Source organism: Clytia hemisphaerica, unplaced genomic scaffold (genome assembly GCF_902728285.1).
Source record: "Clytia hemisphaerica strain Z4C2 unplaced genomic scaffold, Clytia hemisphaerica genome assembly, whole genome shotgun sequence".
Classification (NCBI taxonomy): Eukaryota; Metazoa; Cnidaria; class Hydrozoa; order Leptothecata; family Clytiidae; genus Clytia; species Clytia hemisphaerica.
In genome coordinates this window covers 1,043,529-1,070,155 of record NW_027103638.1, presented here as the reverse complement: position 1 = coordinate 1,070,155, position 26,627 = coordinate 1,043,529, and the positions used below count along the sequence as shown (strand labels likewise).

The following is a 26,627-nucleotide window of genomic DNA, read 5'->3' as shown; positions in this document are numbered from 1 at the left end:
AAGGACCTCAAACGGTGCAGACGTGTACCCTCACATCCCCCTGACCAATCGGACCCCCGGGACCTCGGCCGGGACCCAACATTTCTCGTTGTCGAACTTTGTCGAACTTAATATGTTTTGTCGAACTTAATCGAATACTCACAATTTTAGCGACTTTTGAAAATAAGTTCGATTAAAGAATTTAATCGAACTTTTGTCGTTCGATTAAGTTCGACAAAGTTCGATTAGTTCGGTAATCGAACTGTTCGATTAATTACGTCTGGCTTTGGTTCCACATTTGCGTGGCTGTAACATTTGATTGGCATACTTAATTTACTTGAAATTTTTGGAGGGTCTTGCCTACCGTTCAAATAATAAAATTCAGGAAAAGTTTTTTTTCTACATGAATTTCGAAATCCATAATAGTGGATTCAAAATTTTCTTTCGTCACATGGGCTCTTAGGCTCTGCTAGCCTAAGAAAAATATTTTCTGAGCTTAGAACCCTGCATAGTATATACCAATCGATCAGGAATTTTATGCTGATTAAGAAAAAGCTCAGAACTATGGTCTGAAAATTTCGTTATCAGGAGATACGAAGTACTTACGTTTTCTAAGTTTTGAAAACGAAAGTACTTCATAGCTCGAGATGGCAAAATTTTCAGACCAGTGTTCTGACCTTTTTCTTAATCAGCATAAAATTTCTGATCAATTGGTATATAGGGCATATAGTATGCAGGGTTTTAAGCTCAAAAAATATTTTTCTTAGGCTAGCAGAGCCTAAGAGCCCATGTGACGAAAGGAAGTTTTGAATCTGCCATTATGGATTTCGTAATTCATGTAGAAAAATAAATTTTCCTGAATTTTATTATTTGAATGGTAGGCAAGCCCCTCCGAAAATTTCAAGTAAATCAAGTAAGCCAATCAAATGTTACAGCCACGCAAATTTGGAACCAAAAGTAGTCATTGCAAAAAATCAAAATCGAAAGTGCTTCATATCTCCAGATAACGAAATTTTCAGACCGTGGTTCTGACATTTTTCTTAATCAGCATAAAATTTGTGATCGATTGGTATATAATATGTCTATGTTTAAAGTTAAAAAAAACATTTTTTCAAGCAAGAGGGCTAAAAAGGGTTGAAAATCTAAAATCCGCCATTATGGAAATTTGTGCCTGATCCAAATAACTCCACACATGTTTTCTGACTCTTCAAGGACTATACTTTCATGATCAAAAGAAAAAATCACTATACGCCGATGCGCATACGGGACCTAACTCAGCCCCTTGAGTATTACCCTTTTTTGATTATGTTGGTATGGTCTACTTTTATCTTTTGGAACAATCATTTTCTATCTAGAATTTTTCATGTATATAGCTTTAGACGGCAATCCCAAATCTCTTCGTTTCGCGTCGCCCGACTGCCGACTCCTGAAAATTGAGTCGGAGAGTCGGTAAATTCTTCGGACTTTTTGTTTGATGACCTTTCCTTTGCTCAAACATTATATTATTGCCGATTTTTGTGAGCGATTTCTAGTGCATTCGCAGCATTTTAACTTTGTTTATTATTACACGTGCCATTATGTTAGAGGGGGGTCAGTCGAAATTTCAAAATCATTTTCAAAATGTCAAACCAAGTTGAATGAAAAGCCCTTATCATCAGAAAAAAAATGAGGGGTCACTTGTCTTTCAACCTTTAGTACCGTGAGAGGTCCTAAAGCCGACACCACTGCCTAATTCCGACCCCCAAATAACTGTTATGAAAAAAAATTCTATGTTTACAAACATTCCCTCTCCAAGTTGAACGATAAACTATTGCTAGAACTCTCGAAACTAAACATCTAACAAGATAGCTGTAATGTCAAGATGTCAATTAATGTAATTAAAAAGTGTGAGTTGTAAAAATAATTACCTTTTATTCTGGATCAGTTGCTCATGTTTAAAACGATAACAGTTTTGTAATAAAAGTGACTTGTGCGGGAAAAATACGAAACAACTTGGACTGGTTTCCATCAAGAAACAAACAGACTAAATTGTAAAAATGGCGCGAAGTTGAAAAAAGGGCGGATGCGGTAGCACTTAATTTGAATAACAAACATCAAATCAATGAGGCGGCAACTATCATCGCCCTCTTTTTACCACCTATAAGTCCGGATGTTTATTTACGGAAGGCCCGCAATCGGATAGCTCTTCATTTAAGTGTACTCTTTGACGACATAATATTATCTTTACTAGAATAGGAGCAAGGTTTCATGTAATACATAATAATTGTAATATACGTCGTCTATTTGTATTCTTATCATGTAATATATAATATAATGTAATATACGTCGTCTATATGTATCCTTACACAAAGTCCTAGCCCCGCAATCAAGCCAAGTGCCAGTGTAAAGTAATAGAAACCAGGCTTGATTACGTAGCGTTTCAAAATGAGCACGCTCGTACACAGACCTCTTTTATATTTTCGTGTGCTTTGGAAAATCAAAACATCTCGTTAATTTTTATGATGCTGTTACTACTGTTGTCATTTATGACGTTGTGCAAATTGCAATAAAAAAATATGTTTTGTTATAAGAAGCAATTATTGTTATTTGGTTCAATTGGTTCAGTGTATCAAATCTCTCAGTTTAGTTGACACTTTGGTATCTTCGTTGCGTCACAGCGAAAGGTTTGTTTTTATTTTAGTTTGTATCTTTGAAAGACCCCATCGGCTTTAGACAGTGGTGTCGGCTTTAGGACCTCTCACGGTATTTTTTCAGATATTCCATTTTGAAGTTCCATTTTTTTGAAGATTCCTGTTCAAAAACCTCCTGCCATCTTCTAGGTAACATGGGGGCACTGAAATCGAAAGTGTTTTACAAAAAATATTCTGTGCGGGAGGTTTGGGGCGAGAGTGTTTTTCTGTAGTGCGAGCGATAGAGAAGGGGGTCACTATACATTAAACTTCCCTTACAATGGAGCAGATATATATGCTATACATGCTATACACATGTTACGTATGTTATATACAAAGAATAAAGAAATATTCGAATATCGATCTCACCTTTGCTTTAAACAGCCCCCTAACAGGAAAATAGCTTCTTCACAATCACTATGTCATATCTCATTTTATATCCTGCATCACCTTGGGTATGATAACAATTATTGATGAAAATAGCGCCAATGGGGTTATATTTTATAAATGTTTCAATATTTTTCCCTTATTTATCCCCTGCTTTTTTCTATCTCGAGCTATGAAGTACTTTCGTTTTCAAAACTTAGAAAACGTAAGTACTTCGTATCTCCTGATAACGAAATTTTCAGACCATGGTTCTGACCTTTTTCTTAATCAGCATAAAATTTCTGATCGATAATATGCAGGGTTTTAAGGTCAAAAGATATTTTTCTTAGGCTAGCAGAGCCTAAGAGCCCATGTGACGAAAGAAAATTTTGAATCCGCCATTATGAATTTCGTAATTCATGTAGAAAAAAAACTTTTCCTGAATTTTATTATTGGAACAGTAGGCAAGACCCTCCGAAAATTTCAAGTAAATTAAGTAAGCCAATTAAATGTTAACAGCCACGCAAATCTGGAACCAAAAGTAGTCATTTCAAAAAATCGAAATCGAAAGTGTTTCATATCTCCAGATAACGAAATTTTCAGACCATGATTCTGACCTTTTTCTTAATCAGCATGAAATTTGTGATCGATTGGTATATAATATGTCTATGTTTAAAGTCAAAAAAATCCGCCATTATGGAAATTTGTGCCTGATCCAAATAACGCCACACACGTTTTCTGACTCTTCAAGGACTATACTTTCATGATCAAAAGAAAAAATGACTATACGCCGATGCACATAAGGGACCTAACTCAGCCCCTAAATAATAATAAAATTGATTTTTGAAGCCGGAACTATTTAAAAATCGCCGGAACAACCTATTTTCGCCGGAAAGAAAGTATTTCTTGAATTTCTTAAGCTGTACTTTATATTTTTTCATGAAATTTTGCACACTGATTCAAAATGACAATACCTAAAATGTGACAGAGCCCGATTTACAATAAAAAAATTTTTCCGGCTGAAAATGCCGGAAATATGCTGGAAAAGCCGGTTTTTTGACATTTTCTCGAATTTTCATCCTTAGTTTTTTCTGATTTTTTGCAGAAAGATGCGTATTCGCAATACTCAAAACATGACCGAGTTCGATTTTTGAGAAAAAATTCTTTTCGGTTGAAAATGCTGGAAATCTCTGTTTTTGCAGACTTTCATTGGATTTTTTCCTTATATTTCTATGTTTTTCTCACAAAAACATTATTGATAGATAACAATGCTCACCATCAACAATCAATGATGAATTTATTGCGTTATGCATTTTTGCTAAACGCTATATTTTCTGACTGATTTTTTTTCACTTTTCTCCTCGCATTACTATCTAACTTTCATCATCAGGTAGGTCCATTCAGCATCTAGCTTGTTATTTGTGCTTTAATAACAATATCCATAATGACTCACTAGGTCTTACTTGTCATTTTGTGCCCCCAATGTGGTGAGAGGGATAAGGAATGTTGTTTATTTTAAATATAGTGTCAACATACTAATAATGTAAACAAAACAGTGAGTTAGATGCTGAAAAAAGACAGGAACTGAGCAGATTGAGAAAATTGCACATATTGGGCAACACCCCTCCAACCCCCACCTGGAAAAAGTCACCCCATATGTATAGCTTTACCCCCACCTAAAAATGGAGCAAAACTCAACCCCCACCTGAATTTTAGTCCCCACCTATTTCAAAGGTAAACTACGTTTTCAAAGATAAAATTGTCTTTATACACATGCTTTAAAACAAGTTTCCCCATCTATTTTAACCAAATTGTTAGGTTGGATATCTTTTAAGGTCTGATTCCTTGGAATTTCTTTTTTTTAATGATGATCAAGATGACGGATTTAAATTGACTCCGTCCAATATGAAGAAAATAAACTAATCCTCCAACATGGTTACCCTTACCTAAAATTTGGTAGCATCCCAGCCCCCACCAGCTTAAAAATATCTTAAAACCTTCAACCCCCCCCCACTATTTTGCAGGGCTTTATAATCAGTTAGCTTCGTTAGATAAAAAGACTAAATGGAGTGACAAGTTAGTGATACTTTTTTTACCAGCTCAGTTTGAAAAGTCTGGTAAATGGAATGTACTCATTATGTTGATCGTTCCTTGTTTGTTATTGAATTTTGATGAATAAGTTTACAACATTCAACTTGATAAATTTTGTTTGGTTTTCAGTTTTGTGAAAAAAAATTATTTTATATCATTATAGAAATGGCAAAGGAATTCAAACGTTTATCAACCTCTGTACGTCCATCAAACTACAATGTGACGTTTCATCCTAACCTTGAAACATTTAAATTCACTGGTTCTGAAACTGTGGATATTGAGGTACATATTGTATAATTTTTTCAGCAATTTCAAAGGTTAATAAGGAAACATTCTTATTATTAACCATGCCTCCCTTTAGCTTGTGTTATACTTTCAAATCTTCACAATCAAAACAAAGATGTCTTTTTAGATGCAAAGCAAAGATGCCAAAAATTCACTTTTTATTGTTTTGATGAGACTTGATTTGGATGGATAGCAATATTCCTAAGTCCTTTCCATTCTACTTTTTTTTCTCAATGACCAAAATTCTCAACTACAACAACAACAGTTGAGTTAGAATCTGAGAAAAGTTGCTTTGTATCGTACAGTGCTGTTTCCAGCTGTTTCAGCAAAAGCTGAGCTAATCACCTTATTGCGAGAAAACCTTGCTAAAACCAAAGTATTTTTCTTAATAATGAAGATAGTATAACTTTCCATCCCTTTTGATTATTTTATTCAGGTACGCAGAGACACCAAAAGAATTCAAGTCAATTCATTAGATATTGTGATTGATGAGGCTGAATTCCACAGTGAAACAATATGTAAGTCCCTGTTCTGCCCTGTCCTTGTCTCTAAAATGAGCTGGAATTATGTATATTCAAATAGTTGTCAATTTCATCGTCAGGCATCAATCAATACAAAGTAATTTTCTGTTATCGACTACTCAAAAGACTTATTAATAATTATTGAGACTTTGGGTAGAATTAATTGTTTGATAGTTTTCACTTTTCTTTTGCTTTGCAGCTTACAAATGTGCAGAATCAGACATTGTGTATGACAAAGAAACTGAAATAGTCATTTTCAACTTCCCAAACACCTTACCAAAAGGCAATGCCACTCTCAAATTGAAATTTACTGGGGAGTTGAATGACAAAATGAAAGGTTTCTATAGAAGCAAATACACAACTCAAGGTGGGGAGGAAAAGTACATGGGTGTCACGCAATTTGAGGTAATATTTTGATTTTATGATTTTGTATATTTAGTATATTTAAGTATATTTAATAAAGTCTGATACTCAGATATCAATGAAATGGCTTAATGTAGCCTGTCCATATCCATGAAATAAGTTTTATTTGGTTTAATTTTTGCTTTCGCATAGGCCAGCAACCCGAGTTCTATTCCCAACAAGGTTTTTGACTCACTTGGCAAGTGAGTGTACCTGGCCTGGGTCAACCCATACTGTGTGAGAGGAATAACAACTCTAATACAAGAGTGTGGATAAATATGTCAGCATTGTGATGTGGTTACATTCCTATGTGCAAGCTTGCGATTGCTAACACGCTCTCGCTTTGTTCAAGTGTAATCATCAATCATGATGATACATGTGTGCTGTGTACACATGATTAGAAACGTCTGGGGTAGCACTATAAATTCTTTCTCAAGAGAGAAGAACTCTGGCTTCGAAAGGAGTAGGACCAATTCCGGTAATATCTAATATCTACTTCATAACATCTCTATATGTTTATTATAGGCAACTGATGCTAGAAGAGCATTTCCTTGCTGGGATGAACCTGCAATCAAGGCAACATTCGACATTACAATGATTGCACCTAAAGACCTTGTTGTTCTCTCTAACATGGTAAGTTGTGATAAAAAGTTTTTTTTATGTATTTAAATGCTGAATTAGCCGGAGCTTCTCCTTCTGATTCCAAATAATAGACGATATCGGATTTAGATAAATGCAATGCATTCTGGTTTCTAGGGACTCTCAAAGGAATTATAATAGATTAGATAATAGATTATAATTCCTTTGAGAGTCCCTAGAAACCAGAATGCATTGCATTTATCTAAATCCGATATCGTCTATTGTTCCCTGATACCATTTTGTATTTGACTGAATTTTAAGATTGTTTCAACGTGCAGTTGCCTTTTAGGAAATATTACTTACTTGTAACCAGTGCTATAGCTGGTATCATGGATGGATTAGAATTAAACAATCCTTCCATCAAGTTGATTTTTAAAGGGAGACTATTCTTTCTATATAAAGGTATAAAATCTTTAGCATTTAATTGTTGTATTCAGGACGTCAAAGAAGAGAAGCCATTTGCAGAAGATGAAACACACAAAGTTGTCTCCTTCAATAAAAGTCCCATCATGTCCACATATCTTGTAGCGTTTGTTGTCGGAGAGTTTGAGTATGTTGAAGGACGAACAACTGATGATATTGCTGTTAAAGTTTACACCCCCTGTGGTAAAACAGAACAAGGCAAATTTGCATTAGATGTAAGGTTTTTAACAACGTTTTTCTTTAACAATCGTTAGCTTTATCGAGGAATTTGGAAGTTGATTTTTAAAAACTCTACAAGGAGAATTGTTGATAATCCGATGGGATAATGCCTGGTGTTTTAGTAATTACAATGAGACCGAGCTCCAGACATTAAAACTTAAAACTTTTATTTCTACTGAAGTCATAAAAAAGACAATGCTAAGATTTAATATAAGATATTCATGACCACCTTATATTATATATTGCAGTGAAATAAGTAGAATCCCAAAGTACTAATGAAAATTCGGAAACAATTCAAGCGAAATATTGAGAAATAAAAAACTAACTTTCAAAGGTTACGGTGCTTCATGCACTGTATCACTGCAGTTTATTGTAGATTTTATTTCTTTATGTTACAGATTTCTTTGAAAACACTACCATTTTATGCTGACTATTTCGGTATTAAGTACCCTCTACCCAAGATGGATCTGATTGCCATCCCTGACTTTGCTGCTGGAGCCATGGAGAATTGGGGTCTGGTCACATACCGTGAAACTTGTCTACTGGTCGACGAGAAAGAAACATCTATTACAGCCAAACAATGGGTAAGTAAGATTGAGCGTGTCACTATTTTTTAAAAAGCCAGTTTCTTTGTTGAAATTATTCTTGATATCGACAACCTTCATTCTTAATTTTAAGGGGAAACATTAGAAAACTCCAGGAATTATCACTACTCATTTCGTTTGGAACTCGTGGCAAATGCCCAGTTGGGGCTTATTCCTTCCTAATTATAGCTGTTCCCATCATATAGAGATTTATACATAAATATCATGAATAACCATCAACCTGATCTTTCCGCGATAGTGTCCTGCTTCACTGCCCTGTGTGACCCTAAAAGGATATAGTTTTATAGTATAAATTCACTTTCTAAATTGGTTCTCTAAGGATAATTTCGGTCGTTGCTTGTATTATGCCTCTCTTACTTTAGTAAGTAAAGCAAGACATCTCCAAATACACTCTGAGATTATCTTTGAAATTTACAGGTGGCTTTGGTGGTTGGTCATGAGATTGCTCACCAGTGGTTTGGCAATCTTACCACGATGGAATGGTGGACAGACCTTTGGTTGAACGAAGGATTCGCCTCATGGATCGAATATCTATGTGTTGATTTCTGTTGTCCTGATTTTCACATCTGGAAACAATTTGTGTCAACTGATTACACTAAAGCTCTTGAATTGGACGCTCTCAAAAACAGTCATCCCATTGAAGTTGAAGTCAAGAATCCAGCTGAGATTGATGAAATTTTCGATGCTATTTCATACAGTAAAGGAGCTTCGGTTATCAGGATGTTACATAATTGGATCGGTGAAAAAGACTTCAAATCTGGCTTGCATAGTTATTTGACCACCTTCAGCTATAAGAATGGAAAAACAAGTAATGTTCTGATATCTTTAACACTTAGGTGCTCTTAACCGCTGTGCTTTGGCTCGGTGTACTTTTTTTCAAATGCTATCTTTTGACAGGCCGACGTGGTCGGAGCAAAATTTCCCGAGCTCCTTTAATTCCAACTTATCGGTCATTTTATTAATAAATGTTTTGCAGCACTTCCATTCTATTTTTCTTTGATTTCAGAGGACTTATGGCACCACCTACAAATGAAGAGCGGTAAACCAGTCAGTACTGTTATGAACACTTGGACAAGTCAGATGGGATATCCAGTCATTTCTGTTTGTGATGAACACACCAAAGATGGATCACGCATTCTCACTCTTGATGCTAAGAAATTCAACTCTGACGGATCACAAGGTAGTTACATTACGTTTTTTTTATAAAGAACATCCAAGATTTTTAAGCCTTTAGATGTTCTTAAGATTTTTCCCCAAAATGTTCTTAACGTTCTTATTTTCACCATTTTATTTGTATTTTTTTGCAATTTCCTAAGAATTTGGGTATTAACGAGTCTGCAAAGCCTTAAATTGTTCTTTTTGCCATCGAAGCCTTGAATAATGTTCTTGTATAGCTTATTCTTCTAAAAACGTACAGTTTCCACTATTTTGTGAATAATAATGTCGAAACGAGTATGGCTTCGCTCTTTCATGTTGTTTATAAGTTTCTTTCAAAACTCATGTTGTTTATATGTTAAACTGGTATAAAACCTTATTTGGAAATTGTTTGATTCGCACAAAAGAGATATCTGGATTTTCTCAGGCGGCTCGAACAGGGGCAAAAATTTCATAATGTCGACGTCTAGAGTTTTAAACCTACCTCGAAATCACAAATCGATGTTTTTATAATCTTTCCTCTATTTTACTTTTCTAGAGGGATCAGATGCTAAGTGGGATGTCCCAATATGGGTGGCCACCAAATCTAGCAAAGGCGAAAGTTGTTATGACACTTTGGTCAATGGTAACGACTTCCCAATGAATCTTCATATCCAAGGCTGTCAGCAAGATGATTGGATCAAATTGAACCCTGGACAGGTAATGTTTTTTTTATTTAAAGGGATAATGAGATGGTTTGAGATATTTAGATTACAGAAACCTTCCGTGGTCCTTAGTAAAACCTCAAAGTATTTTTGTGTAACAATTTTCCAAAATGGCGATATTAAATTAAAATTGAAATTTTTTGAAATGGGTTCCTGCACAGTTCTTACTTTGAAATTCTATTGTTTTCATCCTAAAAGCCAAAAACTCGTAACTTAAATAGCTCGACTTTTGGAAAATTGTTAGGCAAAAATAGTTTGAGATTTTGCTCAAGACAATAGAAGGATCCCGCATGCCAAATATTACAAACCATCTGATTATCCCCTTAAGATGGAATACTTGAATGGAATTGCACGAAAACAGACGAATAGGTCGGTCGACTTTAAGTCTTCCAAGGAAATGGTTGTTGACCATGGCCATGAGTGCTTCTTTCGACCGTTTTATCTTACTGATTTTACAACTTTCTTTACCAGGGGGGGTCAGTACTAAAAGACATTTGACTGAATGCAAAAATAATTGAACTCTGATTATTTTCTTAATGAAATGAAAAAATATATATTTTTTTAAAAAAATTATGAAAAATCACGAAAAATTATGGAAAATTATGGAAAATGATGAAAATCACTAATTTTAGTACCAATGCAGACCAATGTACTAAAGGATTTCTCAAAATTTTAGTCTGGATACCACTTTTTGGTATTTGAGTACCCCGTGGAACTAAAAGGATTTTTAAATACCACCATGTTACAAAACACCATGCTTCTTTCATGAGCCTTTAGCAAATTATGAAAATCAATGACCATCATGAGTATCGTTTTCATTTATTTCTCTGGATTTTGGAGAGGGGATTTTATTTTTTCATAAGTGTTCCCGTTTCATATCACGCATATTACATATTAGGACAATTATATTGTGCTGATATAAGCAAAAATTCTTTTCCTCTTTCGGACCAATCTTGCTTCACATCAGTGTCAGTTTGATGTGAAAAAGCTTGTAAATTAAAATTGATGAGTAAGCAAACGATATCACTCTTATTTAAAAACAAAACCTTTAAGTGGGCGATTAAATGGCTGGGAAAAGAAAACCAAAAACAGAACTGCACTGAAAGTTTTAGCGGTTCATATTAGTACCTTTAGAGGTTCTAATAATTGGGTTTACCTTTAGATAACAAAATTGTCCCTTTTCAGGAAAAAATATATTCCTTTAAGGATTAAAATGATACCTTCCGTGGTACGATTTTTTTAAACCGTTTAAGGTAATTTTAAAACACCCTGTAGGAATTATTTTGTACCTTTTGAGTGATTTTCGAGATTTCCAAAAATTCAAAAATTAAAAAGGTATAATATAGTAACCGTAGGGGCAGGAAAAAAGCCTTCGAAAGAATTCTGAAGATCCTTTTAACTCTAAAGGGATCTTTATGTACGCTACCTACAAAAATTAGTCTGGAGACAGGTGGTCATTGTCTTTGAAACCCTATAATATATTTTTGGGAATTACTTTAAAGGAAATACAGTATCATGTTCACTTTGTCTCATTAATAAAGCAAAAACTAAAAGTTTACTGAAAGTTGTTCGCGACAGGCTTTGAAAAAATCATTACATTACATTACTTTAGCGAAAAGGAAAAATCTGCCACCATAATGAGCCACCGTAGCGGGAAGGCAAGCAATGCACTATTAAGCAGACCTATATAGAAAGTATATAGAGTTCTGCGATTCAGACTAGATTGATGGTATGGTTATAATGATAAACTGGCTAAATATACGATTAAAATATGTCATCTTCTTTTTAACATTCTTTGTTCTCTAAGTATCTTATGACTTGTTTTACTCATAGAAAGTAAGTGCCATAATTGTCACTACCATGATAATCTTCCCCATACAGATGATTGGATTCTGTGTCACTTACATAATGATATTCCTCATGGTGATCGGGTTCAGGTAAGCCCCCATCCACACGGTCAAGTTGATCCAATTGACCGGCTGTGAATTTAAATTTTCCATACATCGATACTACGTCATTGTGGATTTCACCATCGAACATACCATGTGAAACGATATAGTAGAACGCGTTATAAAAGTGATTTCGGATTTTAGCCTTCAATGACTGAGTGTTGATAAGACCAAGGTTGATTGCTATGACCATGATCCGTGCGTGGTGCGTTCGTGCGCCGCTGGAGCCAAACGATGTCCGTATGTTTTTACAAAGTTGGACGTTGTCAGATACGGCAGAATTTAGATCGTTGAGTAGCTTAAACTCGATATCTAGATAGTGGAAATCTTCCATTGTACTTTTCAAATCCAGTTGAGAATGAATGAAAAGACTTGCTGATTTTGACCAGAACGGAGATGCTACTTCAAAATTTTCATCAGAAACATAAACAAAATCAAGAAATCGAAGACTTTTGGCTCGAACACTTGTAATGGTTTGATAGTCCGAAGTTTTCCAACGATCGGAGCACAACGCTTTAAGGAAGGGAATTTTTTCTACAGTTTCCAGGTGAAGAGAGACCCATTCAGCTTCCGAATTTGAAGGGTGCTGGACACGCAGATATACGAGTTTATCGTCGTCCAGTAATTTGACTTTGAATGTTGGCATTTTTCGGCAACATTTGATGAAGTCTTCAAACGCTTTTGATTCTGACATTCTTCTAACTCCAGACTTTATCAGCGTGACTAGTTCTGTTTCCGAGATGTTTTCCTCTTTTTGACCAATTGTTTTGAGAAGGTTGACAAGGTCATCAGAGAAACCATCATTTTTAAGTGCTTTGACTGGGAGAGATAGCTTCATTGGGGTATTGTTGCTAAACATATTCACTGTTAATTCAATAACTTCTTGAGTTTGAGACGATTCGCCTTGTTGTTCATCTTCATGGTCGTTTTGTTGAGTCGACAGCTGATTGGCTAAATGTCCTCCAATGTCGTTAGACTTCCCATCTTGCATTGGTGGTTTAACAAGATTCGGTTCAAGGCGTGGCTTCTTCGTCGGAGGAGCTACTAACTCATCGACTTCATTTTTCCTACATTCTGCCATTTCGACCTTTGGCTTATATTATATACCACCAAATATGAAATTTATTTGAATTTTTGTTCTGTCTAAAATGGTAAAAAGAGTTTGATGGATAATCTGATGGTTTGAATTTTTTTGCAAAACTTTTCAAAATTTATTCCTTTGCCTAGTTGTAATAAAGTTAGAGAGATATAACTAATTTTGAGAGATTTGATATTATGATATCTCGACACGAAAATAAGTCACCCTCCGGTAGGTTACTCACCTTGTTGTAAACTATACATGTAAACTACGTATGGCATTGACTGTATGTTTATAGACTGTTATCACGACGACCAGAACCTCTTGTATATTCAAATACTACTTTCTTAAAAACGCAGCCAAAAAATTAGAAGCTAGTTCCCTGTCTTTTAGAGTAAAACGAATATATCCAAGTCCTTAGGTTAACAATCAAGATTATTTTTACTAAACATAATTCTCAAAAGATAAAAACATTTAGCAGCAAAACAGTTCACGGAAAAAAACACAGCCTCCCTTTTCCCCTGCCTTTATCTACTCTGAGCTGACATACAAAACGATCACTATTTATCATTTATATCCATATAGAAATAGCATGGGAAAAATTAAAATATAATGTAAGCCGCATTCTTTTCACCGTTCAACATATAGAAATAGCATGCTAATCCTAAGTTACTTTTGAATATAGAGAGAAAAAACCTTTTCAAATTCCTAGAAAAAACTGGATATGATGAAACATGCTTTCTTTGTTGTTTTTTTTTGTCGACGGTGATCACATTTCATCCCTCCTTCTGAAGTAAGAAAATATCTCGTATATTACTCTTAGTTAGCCTGATTTCATTGGTCTGAGTCCATATTTGCCTTATTTCAGGGGTTTATCAGGAGTACAATGGGCTATTCCAGAAATAGTTTGTACCCCCTATCTTGAGGAGGTGTGACATACAGGGTGGTCTTGAAAATAAAAAATCCAAGTGGTCTGGTTTTTCGAGTGGAAAAATCCAGGGTGGAAAATCCAGAATGGTAAGTAAAACGGGTTCAAAATTCCAGGGTGGTCCAAAAAAGGAGAAAAAAATCCAAGGGGGTCCTGAAAAATTGAAAAAAAATCCAGGGGGTCACCTTTTCCAAAAACGACCTCCTCAACAGAGCGGTACAGATTTTTTTTGGAATAGCCCAAATACTTAACCTTATGTCACCAATGAGCTTGATCTTCAATAGGTTGGTTTCTACCGCATCAACTATTCACCAGAGATGCTCCAACGTCTCATCCCATCCATCCAATCACTGGGCTCCGTTGATCGGCTCGGTTTGGAAAGCGACTTATTCGCTCTGGCATACTCTGGCTACACTACCACCAACAATTTCTTAGATATTTTGAACGGATACCGAAGTGAAAATGATTTCGTCGTCTGGAGCAATATCGATCAGAATTTATCCTGTTTGGGTATTTTACTTCAAAACACAGATCACTACGAAAACTACAAGAAGTTTGTGTTGAGTTTCTTCAAGCCGTTAGCTGATAAATTGGGATGGGAGCCACAGGAAGGAGAATGTAAGTACCATCTCGGTTAATCACATCTTAGTCACATCAAGTCTTAGTACCTAATAGTAACTTGTACTAGCGAGTTATAATCGAAAACAAAAACAGTACAATAAATGTTTTTTACCAGCATGAAATTATGATAAACTTGCTGTTTCAGAAAGAATAAAATGACTCCTCTTGATTTCGGACTTCTGGAAAATAGATTTCCGCTGAATTGCCCTTTTTTAACTGAACTGTTCCTTTTTGGCTTGTTTGCCCCTTTTTTGTCTTATTTGGCCCTTTTTGGCCAAATTGTCACTTTTTGGCTATTTGAATATCATTCTTTTTGCATTATTTGAACATATATCGGATGTTTGAATTGGTAAAAATGATGATTTTCCGTCATTATTGAAGCAAATGTTCGAATCTGTAGGGGAGACCCCTTACACAAATCGAACGTTAATGGCGGTAATTTAACAAAACATTAAAACCTTTATAAATCAATTTTCTTTTCGCCTTATTTTTGAACAGCTCCGTTAACTGGTATGTTGAGAGGCAAAGCCATCCGTCGACTTGGTTTGTGTGGAGATGCTGATGTTGTAGCCAAATGCCAACAAATGTTCCAAGCTCATGTCGATGGAAGTGAATCAATACCTGCTGACCTTCGTGATGCCGTCTACTGGTAGGGGTTCAACCACAAACCTTTTATTACCTTGACTTTTGTCTTATAATCCCAAGATGCTAAAACTTTTACCTTTGGGGACCAGTTTAATATAAAACTTTTTACACTGTTTCACACAATAAATTTTGGTTTCAAAAACTTTCCTGCATTTCGTACACTTTTGCAAGACTTCACCTAATAAGTAAGTTTGCAACTGCAGTCTACCCGAAGGCTCTTCTCAAGCTTTCCTATTCTTTGGATTTACACTAATTCACCAATATGGTTTTAAGTTAAAAACATTGAGACGATTTTTTCTAAAAATAGACCTTTGTCAGTGTTCAAGGTTCTTCCGTTTCAGGGAAGTATACAAAGAGGCTTTTCCTTCTGAACGATTCACCAAAACTCCAAGAAGATATTGTTATTTTTCTGTGTGAAGCTATTTTCCGTCTCACACGTAAAACCTTGCTTTGTATTTCCAGTACTGTTTCGCGCAATGGGGACGAGGAGACGTTCAATAACATGGTCAAACTATACAACGACACAACCCACATGGAAGAACAAGGACGATTGGTTCGTGTGCTCGGTTTCAACCAAGATGAAGCCATCATTCAAAAAGCTCTTGATTTCTGCATGTCTGTAAGTAAAGTTGTGAAATATAAAATATATTTGAAAATTGGATAAAAAGCTTTTCGGCTTACGCCATCATCAGTTATCATACAAGTAAAAAGAAAGTAACAAATTTATTGAAAAAATTGGGAAAAATGTGAGTAATTAAAAGCAATAAAAACTTTAAGTGACGATAAAATATATTACAGTATAGGGAATTATTAAAAGCTATAAATATCATTAAGTCTCACGTGATTCCATTTCTGAAAAGCATAAGGCTACGAGTGTCTATTTGGTTTTCAAACTAGGTCCTTTGGTAGCAATAAAGAATGCCTCCAAGATTTTTCTTTGTGTTGAGAATTTTGACGCGTTGAAGATTGATTTCCAAACAAAAGAGTGACCTGGGTTGTTGAGTAGGTGTTTAGCGGGTTCTGATTTATGATTGGGGTTCCCATGTTCAGTCCATCTAACTTCAACATTACGATTCGTTTCCCCGATATAATTCTCTCCACAATCACATAAACCCTCATAAATTTTGCAGGAGGGATGTGTATTTTTATCATTTATCGTGAACAAAGTATTTACCTTCCTTGTTTTCCAAAATATTGAAAGTTTATAGCGATTGTCAGTGTAAGTAAAGTAAAGTGTCACTTTAGAAGATTAGAATTGGAATACAGTATACTCTCATTAATTCGGAGTCGAAGGGAGAATCTTATTTGTTCGAATAAAAGAGATTCGAATTATAGAAAGTTTTCTAAGAAGGATTTCACCTTGACGGGGACTGGGAACAAGTTCGAATTTATTGTGGAAAGATTATAATGATAGAAAGTCGTATTTAAAAAAAAAACATTCATAATTGTCTCGTGTGCAAAAAGCTTTTCACTACACGTGGGTCTGACACAAATTTTAGGTACATATCGGGTGGATAACTTAAATTTTTAATTTTAAGCAATTTATCTTTACTAACTAACTTTTAGTTAAAAGTTCTAAAGTCTATCTAAATGACTCGCATATTCAGAAAGAATTAGACTGAAATATTCTTGTCCCACCAGGTCGAGTTGAATTTTTATCCGACAAAAATGCGACAAATTTCGTAACAGAGCCATTTATTCAACTGTAAAATTATAATATCTTCGTGTGTGGATCATTGGATCTTTTTATTCAGCCTCAAAAAGGTTTTTTGATTTTCATGAAATCTATTCCAGTATCAAATATGTAAACGATTTTCGTCATATCTTCTTACAGGACAAAGTACGATCTGGCGACACCGTGTTTGCATTGGCTGGATGCACTGGAAGGTATTTTTCGAATTTTCATTTTTCTCACGAGTACCAAAGTTGACTAAAAGAACTTTATTAAACCATTCGTTCGAATACAGTTCATTGCATTTCACGTCTGTGGTAGAAGCCTTCACACTAAGTGACAGCTTTATCCAGATGGTGAATGAATTCAAACCGAGTCTACCGTTCTTCATACATCTGCAATAGGCTTTTCCAGAAAAACATTGCGGGGGTGGAAGAACTAACATTTTTTTGGAAATGTATTCCCCGTACAGCAGGTATTAACCTTCTCCCCTGGACAAGCATTAGTTGACCCCCTGGACATTCAAAATTACTCTCAAACAGAGCAAGTTCACCCCCTAGACAATGCAAATTTTGTAGATTTTTCACTTCCTCTCGGACACTATATCCTCCATCCCCCCTGTACGAACATTAACTGGAAGAGCCATGCCTCCCATGCACACCCGTATTTCGTCTTTCGTTGGGACAAGCTGGAGTTTTTACAAGCTCTTATTTGATTTGGTTGGTCGTTAACCTGTAATAAAACAATTTTGTTACTTTTTCTAAAGAACGCGTCATCTCTGTTACTTTTAATGACCAATTAGTGAAGTATCTTATGAAAACTCCAGAACATCTCCTTTCGTTGGTCTAACTTCCGTATACTTATCTCGATTCACGTCCTTCTTTATTGTAGTTTGTTGGGGCGACGAATGACATGGCGAACAGTGAAAGACAACTGGGAAGAACTATACGGAAGATATCAAGGAGGCTTTTTGCTGTCCAGGCTCATCAAGGTGGGTCCATTTTACTTTTACAATATTTCTTTAGTGTAGGGTTGTTTGAACCATGGACGTAATAGAAATTAACTTTTATTCATTCTATTGTTAACGTATCGTTGTTAGCCGATCGGCGCTCTGCTACTGTGGGAGAAAAAGCAACAAAAGTAGTTGCAATTAACTTGGTTGATGGAAAATTTCAACGTATTTTGAATGGAAACGTGATACCTTAAGGGAAGAAATTTTCGCGGGAACAAAATTTCGCGGTTTTCGCGGATTTTGCCTAAAACCGCGAAATTAAGTTCCCGCGAAATTTTACAAAATCGTCAATCCGCGAAATTAAATTCCCGCGAAATTTAATTTATTTCACGCATTCCCCCAAATTCGTACTATTTCAAGCCTTAAAACAGGTTTTTTGCTTATTTAATAACGTTTTTGGTCAAAAACATCCTGCAACCGCGAAATTAAATTCCCGCGAAATTAAATTCCCGCGAAAAAAAATAATTTGACCAACCGCGAAATTAAATTGCCGCGAAAATTTCCTCCCTTAAGGTAGTCACATTGATTTCCTATTGAAAAAATGATAGCATTGTTTATATTAGTAAAAGTTTGGAGATTTTGTTCAAAAACCCCTTATTTAAAGGGCTTCTGCTGGGGGAATCCTGCATTTTTCAGCCTTGTCAAGCCCTCGACCTAAGATCTTTGTAATCAATCAGCTAGAAATGATGTGTTCTGGCGAGACAGGGGTATAATCAAGGTCATCTAACATGTTCTAGTTGTTTAGGTAACCCTAGTAGAAAGCTTTAGAACCAGTCAGAATACATTATTTAACGAGACAGGGGTATAATCGAGAGAAAATTGATGTAATCAAAGTTTTCAGAACACATCAAATAGAATTGACGCCCGAAATATGTCTCCTAGAAGATAAGAACACATATTTCTAAAAAATTGCTTCGCCGGCTGCTTCTGTGCTGTAAGGGACGAGAAATCGATATGGGGAAATTGCATATTAAAGAGGCAGAAACCTTGGGCTCACTTCCAACAATCCTCTAATATTGATATTCTATATGTTTCTTAATTTATTCTTTATTCTTACTTATGTACTCCATTATTAGATTTCAACGGAGAACTTTGTGACTCAAGAAGAGGAGGATGACGTCACTGTAAGTTTTTAAATTTTTCTTCAACTCATATGTTACATACCACTTTTAACGTACAAGCAAACTTTAATAGAATGGAATTTTACAGTAACTTTACAGCCAAATTGTTCAAATAAGGAGCAAACAAAAGTGCAACAATCTCTATCTAAAAGCTTATTTCATTCTAGTCAAAGTTTCATGATTTAAATGACGATCGTCAAATTGCTTGTAATGATTAATATGTACACGGGTTGCAAAATTAGTCTGAAGACAAATCACGCGTTTACTCAAAAATTTTATGTGCTTGTTACAATGACATTTATTTCTGATTGGTTCGAATTTATTGACACTGATAAAGTTATCAGCTGTAAGTTGTAAAGCAAGTAACATGGGAATAAAATCACGTGAACTTTTTCGAGTATTCACATGTTTTGACTGCACTGATATAATTTTGCAACCCGTGTATTGATGAACCCTGAAAACGACTGATCATTTACCTTAAGGGAACTTATTTTGGCGGGAACTTATTTTGGCGAGTGGCGAAAATATTAAAATATTTTAAATGTTGGCGGGAACTAATTTTGGCGAACGACAGCGTAAATCTGTTCTATTTTGCCTTATTTTGGGCAATTTTGATGAATTTCAGGGGTTATTTAGGCAAGGAAACAAAAAAAATTAATTTTGGCGGGAACTTATTTTGGAGAGTGCGCAAAATATTTAATTTTGGCGGGACGGGAACTAAATTTGGCGAATTTCGTCTAAATTCGCCAAAATTAGTTCCCGCCAAAATAAGTTCCCTTAAGGTATTCTTGTAATTGAGTCAAATAATTTCAATCGGCTCAAAAAATTGATGAACTGGCTTTTGGATGGTTAGATGTAAGAACGGTAATGAACAGCGTTAAAATTCCGGCTTTTTGGGAGTGTTTTACGCGAATCAAATTACGTATTTTTTCTTATTCTATTTTTTTCTTCAAAGAATTTCTTTTCTGGAAAAGAAGTACCGGCGGCCGAGCGTGTAATCAGACAATCGATTGAAAGCATCCAATGCAATAAGAGATGGCTTGCACGTGACAAAGACGTCATCATTGATTGGTTATCCAAGAATTAACGAATCAGATCAATTAGCAAGGAAACCTCAAGCTGTGATTGGCTGTGTAGAAATCCTTAAAGAATCTACACCAGGCCAATAAAAAACATCCCAATTCTTCATATCTTCATTTTTAATCGGACGCTACACATAATTAGAGAAGTGATTTTATTCTTTAACAAGTTAATTAGCAAAAAATAGAAAATTTTCTTTGAATTATTTTTTTAGGCAGTAGAATTATTTATAAACCATCGTTATAAATCGTCGTTAACATTTTCCATTACATTATCTTTCAAACTTTCAGTGACAACTGTTTCAGGTGAGGATGGTTCTGACTCAATAATGATGTAAAGCTAAGCAATATTTTAGATTTAAATCGTCCTTTAGATAACGATAAAACCCTCAGATCATTCTTCTTTACACACTACTTCTAGACAAATAATCGACGATTTGACTTTAAAATTAGACAAACTTTTACGTCAACTTATACACCAGCATTGAGTTAGGAACACTTTAACGACACTTGATCTGTTTCAAGCTAATGAGGTATCTGTGCCTAATAAAAATATAGGATTATCCAGAAAATAGTATTACACAAATATTTATTTTAGAATCCGTTTTCTTTATCATTTCTTAATTTGATTCATTAGAAAAATTATTGAAGAAAAAAGAGGAAATTATAATATCTCATTCTTTTTTGCACCGCTTTTGGGTCGTTTTACAAGATATATCATATGATTTTGAGACCCCGTCACCGCGTTCTTGATAACATAAACGCTACAAAAAAGGACTATTTTCTGGGGCACCCTGTATAATGTGGTCCTACCGGTTACACCTTCAAAAAGCGTTTGTGAAAATATTCAAGACTGCCAAATGGAAGCTTTTTGGGTCGTAAAAAAGCATCTTAACCGCGAAATTATAAAATTACTTATTGCATATTACTTTATTAGGTGTACAAACTTTCGCGAGCAGAAACTTTCGCGAGGACGCGAAATTCACGAAATTTATAGACTGGAGTCGTTTATAATGCATGTAATACTAGTAATAAACACAAATAATGATACGGGATTTAGTTTGTATAAACGACTGGAAGAATCCGGTGTTCCAGCCTTATAGATACCGGGCCTAGCTACGCAGAAACTTGCGTAGCGAGAAAACAATTTATTAAGCAACAACAAACTCTCAAAATAAAATCAACTCAAATGAAACATTTTTAACACACAAATCCACACACATTTTATTTTCAAGAATTTTTTTTGAGCGGGAAAAAATTTTAATTGCGATATTGACACTTTTTTTTTGTTTGGAGTTAGTGCACAAAGGTTTCTAGACGACTAAAATTTACTTTTTTGCTTTATTTCTAATATGTCTGAATTAGTCGTCTAGCTTGCTAGACTACGAAATTTACTTTCTCGAATGTAACGGAAAATATTTTTCGCGTGTATAAACTTTCGCGAATCAAGACGTAAAATTAAGAATGGCTTAGAGGGACAAACCGCCGTGTCAATTCAAGACAACTTAAGTCCATTTTTTCGAAAATTGACTTAAGACCATAACCTCCTATTTCAGCATGCACGCTTTCCAAAAACGGCATAAAGTCCACAGAATTCTAATTGGAAGGAGGTGTATTTTGCAATTCAAAAAAAATAAGAATTTTGAATGTTCCATAATATATCAACCATAAACAGCCTTAACCCTTTAAGTGCCGATGTCGTATATATACGACATGGGCTATATAGGAGGGCGAAGCCCTCCTGTAATGCCCACTTTGAGTTAGAAATCGTTATTTTTGGTCGAACTCGTAGGAATTAGATTGTCCTTTATGGTCAAGCAAAAAGAATTTCAAAAATGAGTCTTTCCAGCGAGATTTTAAGCAAAAAAGTCAAAAAAATGCAAAAAATTGACAAAATTCACTTTTTTGGATCTGACCGTTTTTGACTTTTTGGTCACGTGATCCAAGAACCCCAAATTTGGGCCCTGTTTTTTTATTCTGTCTTCTAGTGAATTGATTTGAAGTTTTACCACTGGGCACCTTCCATCAGTTCAGTCAGGTCCGCGCAGCGGGCCTGACTGCTTTAATTCCCTAACCTACCCCCCCCCCTTGGCCGCCGCCCACCACGCCCTTCCTAAATCGGGCGGCGCCGAAGGCGCCCAAAAGAAAGAGGAGACTCTAAGCTATCCAACGAGCTATATACGAGCTTCTAATTCTTTCTAGATCAGGAGATATAAGCCCTTAAAGTTTGAACTAGCGATTTTTAAAAAAAAACTTAGAAAAAAAGACCCTGGCACTCAAAGGGTTAAAGAAAAATTACAAAAATTATTTTTTTTCTTAAATTTCTCAATTTTTGGCCTAAACTCACTCAAAAATGCTGAAAAACACCAAAAAATCATATTTTCAATTTTTTTTTTCACTTTGTTTAAAGAAAAATTACAAAAATTATTTTTTTTCTTAAATTTCTCAATTTTTGGCCTAAACTCACTCAAAAATGCTGAAAAACACCAAAATCACATCATTTTTTCAATTTTTTTTTCACCTTGTTTCGTAATAACGACATGGGCTTATAGGGGGGAAGCCCGAAGCCTGTAATGCCCACTTTGAGTTAGAAATCGTTTATTTTTGGTCGAACTCGTAGAATTAGATTGTCCTTTATGGTCAAAAGCAAAAAGAATTCAAAATGAGTCTTCCAGCGAGGATTTTAAGCAAAAAAGTCAAAAAAATGCAAAAAATTGACAAAAATTCACTTTTTTGAGATTCTGACCGTTTTTTGACTATTTTTGGTCAACGAGTGATCCAAGAACCTCCAAATTTGGCCCTGTTTTACTTTATTCTGTCTTCTAGTGAATTGATTTGAAGTTTTACCACTGGGCACCTTTCCATCAGTTCAGTCAGGTCCGCGTAGCGGGCCTGACTGCTTTAATTCCCCTAACGTACCCCCCCCCTTGGCCGCCGCCCACCACGCCCTTCCTCAATCGGGCGGCGCCGAAGGCGCCCAAAAGAAAGAGGAGACTCTAAGCTATCCAACGAGCTATATACGAGCTTCTAATTCTTTCTAGATCAGGAGATATAAGCCCTTAAAGTTTGAACTAGCGATTTTTAAAAAAAAAACTTAGAAAAAAAGACCCTGGCACTCAAAGGGTTAAAGAAAAATTACAAAAATTTTTTTTTCATTTAAACTTCTTTTTTTTGAATTTCTCAATTTTGGCCTAAACTCACTCAAAAATGCTGAAAAACACCAAAAAATCACATTTTCAATTTTTTTTTCACTTTGTTTAAAGAAAAATTACAAAAATTATTTTTTTTCTTAAATTTCTCAATTTTTGGCCTAAACTCACTCAAAAATGCTGAAAAACACCAAAAAATCATATTTTCAATTTTTTTTTTCACTTTGTTTAAAGAAAAATTACAAAAATTATTTTTTTTCTTAAATTTCTCAATTTTTGGCCTAAACTCACTCAAAAATGCTGAAAAACACCAAAAAATCATATTTTCAATTTTTTTTTTCACTTTGTTTAAAGAAAAATTACAAAAATTATTTTTTTTCTTAAATTTCTCAATTTTTGGCCTAAACTCACTCAAAAATGCTGAAAAACACCAAAAAATCACATTTTCAATTTTTTTTTTCACTTTGTTTAACCCTTTAAGTGCCGATGTCGTATATATACGACATGGGCTATATAGGAGGGCGAAGCCCTCCTGTAATGCCCACTTTGAGTTAGAAATCGTTATTTTTGGTCGAACTCGTAGGAATTAGATTGTCCTTTATGGTCAAGCAAAAAGAATTTCAAAAATGAGTCTTTCCAGCGAGATTTTAAGCAAAAAAGTCAAAAAAATGCAAAAAATTGACAAAAATTCACTTTTTTGAGATTCTGACCGTTTTTTGACTATTTTTGGTCAACGAGTGATCCAAGAACCTCCAAATTTGGCCCTGTTTTACTTTATTCTGTCTTCTAGTGAATTGATTTGAAGTTTTACCACTGGGCACCTTTCCATCATTCAGTCAGGTCCGCGCAGCGGGCCTAACTGCTTATTCCCCTAACGTACCCCCCCCCCCTTGGCCGCCGCCCACCACGCCCTTCCTAAATCGGGCGGCGCCGAAGGCGCCCAAAAGAAAGAGGAGACTCTAAGCTATCCAACGAGCTATATACGAGCTTCTAATTCTTTCTAGATCAGGAGATATAAGCCCTTAAAGTTTGAACTAGCGATTTTTAAAAAAAAACTTAGAAAAAAAGACCCTGGCCTCAAAGGGTTAAAGAAAAATTACAAAAATTATTTTTTTTCTTAAATTTCTCAATTTTTGGCCTAAACTCACTCAAAAATGCTGAAAAACACCAAAAAATCATATTTTCAATTTTTTTTTTCACTTTGTTTAAAGAAAAATTAAAATTATTTTTTTCTTAAATTCTCAATTTTTGGCCTAAACTCACTCAAAAATGCTGAAAAACACCAAAAAATCATATTTTCAATTTTTTTTTTCACTTTGTTTAAAGAAAAATTACAAAAATTATTTTTTTTCTTAAATTTCTCAATTTTTGGCCTAAACTCACTCAAAAATGCTGAAAAACACCAAAAAATCATATTTTCAATTTTTTTTTTCACTTTGTTTAAAGAAAAATTACAAAAATTATTTTTTTTCTTAAATTTCTCAATTTTTGGCCTAAACTCACTCAAAAATGCTGAAAAACACCAAAAAATCATATTTTCAATTTTTTTTTTCACTTTGTTTAAAGAAAAATTACAAAAATTATTTTTTTTCTTAAATTTCTCAATTTTTGGCCTAAACTCACTCAAAAATGCTGAAAAACACCAAAAAATCATATTTTCAATTTTTTTTTTCACTTTGTTTAAAGAAAAATTACAAAAATTATTTTTTTTCTTAAATTTCTCAATTTTTGGCCTAAACTCACTCAAAAATGCTGAAAAACACCAAAAAATCATATTTTCAATTTTTTTTTTCACTTTGTTTAAAGAAAAATTACAAAAATTATTTTTTTTCTTAAATTTCTCAATTTTTGGCCTAAACTCACTCAAAAATGCTGAAAAACACCAAAAAATCATATTTTCAATTTTTTTTTTCACTTTGTTTAACCCTTTAAGTGCCGATGTCGTATATATACGACATGGGCTATATAGGAGGGCGAAGCCCTCCTGTAATGCCCAGTTTGAGTTAGAAATCGTTATTTTTGGTCGAACTCGTAGGAATTAGATTGTCCTTTATGGTCAAGCAAAAAGAATTTCAAAAATGAGTCTTTCCAGCGAGATTTTAAGCAAAAAAGTCAAAAAAATGCAAAAAATTGACAAAAATTCACTTTTTTGAGATTCTGACCGTTTTTTGACTATTTTTGGTCAACGAGTGATCCAAGAACCTCCAAATTTGGCCCTGTTTTACTTTATTCTGTCTTCTAGTGAATTGATTTGAAGTTTTACCACTGGGCACCTTTCCTCAGTTCAGTCAGGTCCGCGTAGCGGGCCTGACTGCTTAATTCCCCTAACGTACCCCCCCCCTTGGCCGCCGCCCACCACGCCCTTCCTCAATCGGGCGGCGCCGAAGGCGCCCAAAAGAAAGAGGAGACTCTAAGCTATCCAACGAGCTATATACGAGCTTCTAATTCTTTCTAGATCAGGAGATATAAGCCCTTAAAGTTTGAACTAGCGATTTTTAAAAAAAAACTTAGAAAAAAAGACCCTGGCACTCAAAGGGTTAAAGAAAAATTACAAAAATTATTTTTTTTCTTAAATTTCTCAATTTTTGGCCTCCTCACTCAAAATGCTGAAAACACCAAAAAACATATTTTCAATTTTTTTTTTCACTTTGTTTAAAGAAAAATTACAAAAATTATTTTTTTTCTTAAATTTCTCAATTTTTGGCCTAAACTCACTCAAAAATGCTGAAAAACACCAAAAAATCATATTTTCAATTTTTTTTTTTCACTTTGTTTAAAGAAAAATTACAAAAATTATTTTTTTTCTTAAATTTCTCAATTTTTGGCCTAAACTCACTCAAAAATGCTGAAAAACACCAAAAAATCACATTTTCAATTTTTTTTTTCACTTTGTTTAAAGAAAAATTACAAAAATTATTTTTTTTCTTAAATTTCCTTTTTGGCCAAACTCACTCAAAAATGCTGAAAAACACCAAAAAATCATATTTTCAATATTTTTTTTTCACTTTGTTTAAAGAAAAATTGCAAAAATTATTTTTTTTTTTAAATTTCTCAATTTTTGGCCTAAACTCACTCAAAAATGCTGAAAAACACCAAAAAATCACATTTTCAATTTTTTTTTTCACTTTGTTTAAAGAAAAATTACAAAAATTATTTTTTTTCTTAAATTTCTCAATTTTTGGCCTAAACTCACTCAAAAATGCTGAAAAACACCAAAAAATCACATTTTCAATTTTTTTAATTGTTTAAAAAAATTACAAAAATTATTTTTTTTCTTAAATTTCTCAATTTTTGGCCTAAACTCACTCAAAAATG

The 26,627-nt window shown here is 34.5% G+C and overlaps 1 protein-coding gene across 1 annotated transcript; it reads left to right on the top strand.

The window, feature by feature from the left end:
- Window positions 1-5,248: 5,248 nt before the first annotated feature.
- LOC136802756 (puromycin-sensitive aminopeptidase-like) lies at window positions 5,249-20,827 on the top strand. Its single transcript, XM_067059518.1, has 16 exons — window positions 5,249-5,387; window positions 5,827-5,908; window positions 6,111-6,316; window positions 6,839-6,946; window positions 7,390-7,590; window positions 7,993-8,178; window positions 8,617-9,007; window positions 9,206-9,379; window positions 9,893-10,053; window positions 14,298-14,631; window positions 15,133-15,283; window positions 15,742-15,898; window positions 17,114-17,166; window positions 17,843-17,942; window positions 19,040-19,087; window positions 20,040-20,827. The coding sequence occupies exons 1-16, from the start codon at window positions 5,271-5,273 to the stop codon at window positions 20,169-20,171; spliced, it is 2,601 nt and encodes an 866-aa protein (XP_066915619.1). The 5' UTR covers window positions 5,249-5,270; the 3' UTR covers window positions 20,172-20,827.
- Window positions 20,828-26,627: the final 5,800 nt, after the last annotated feature.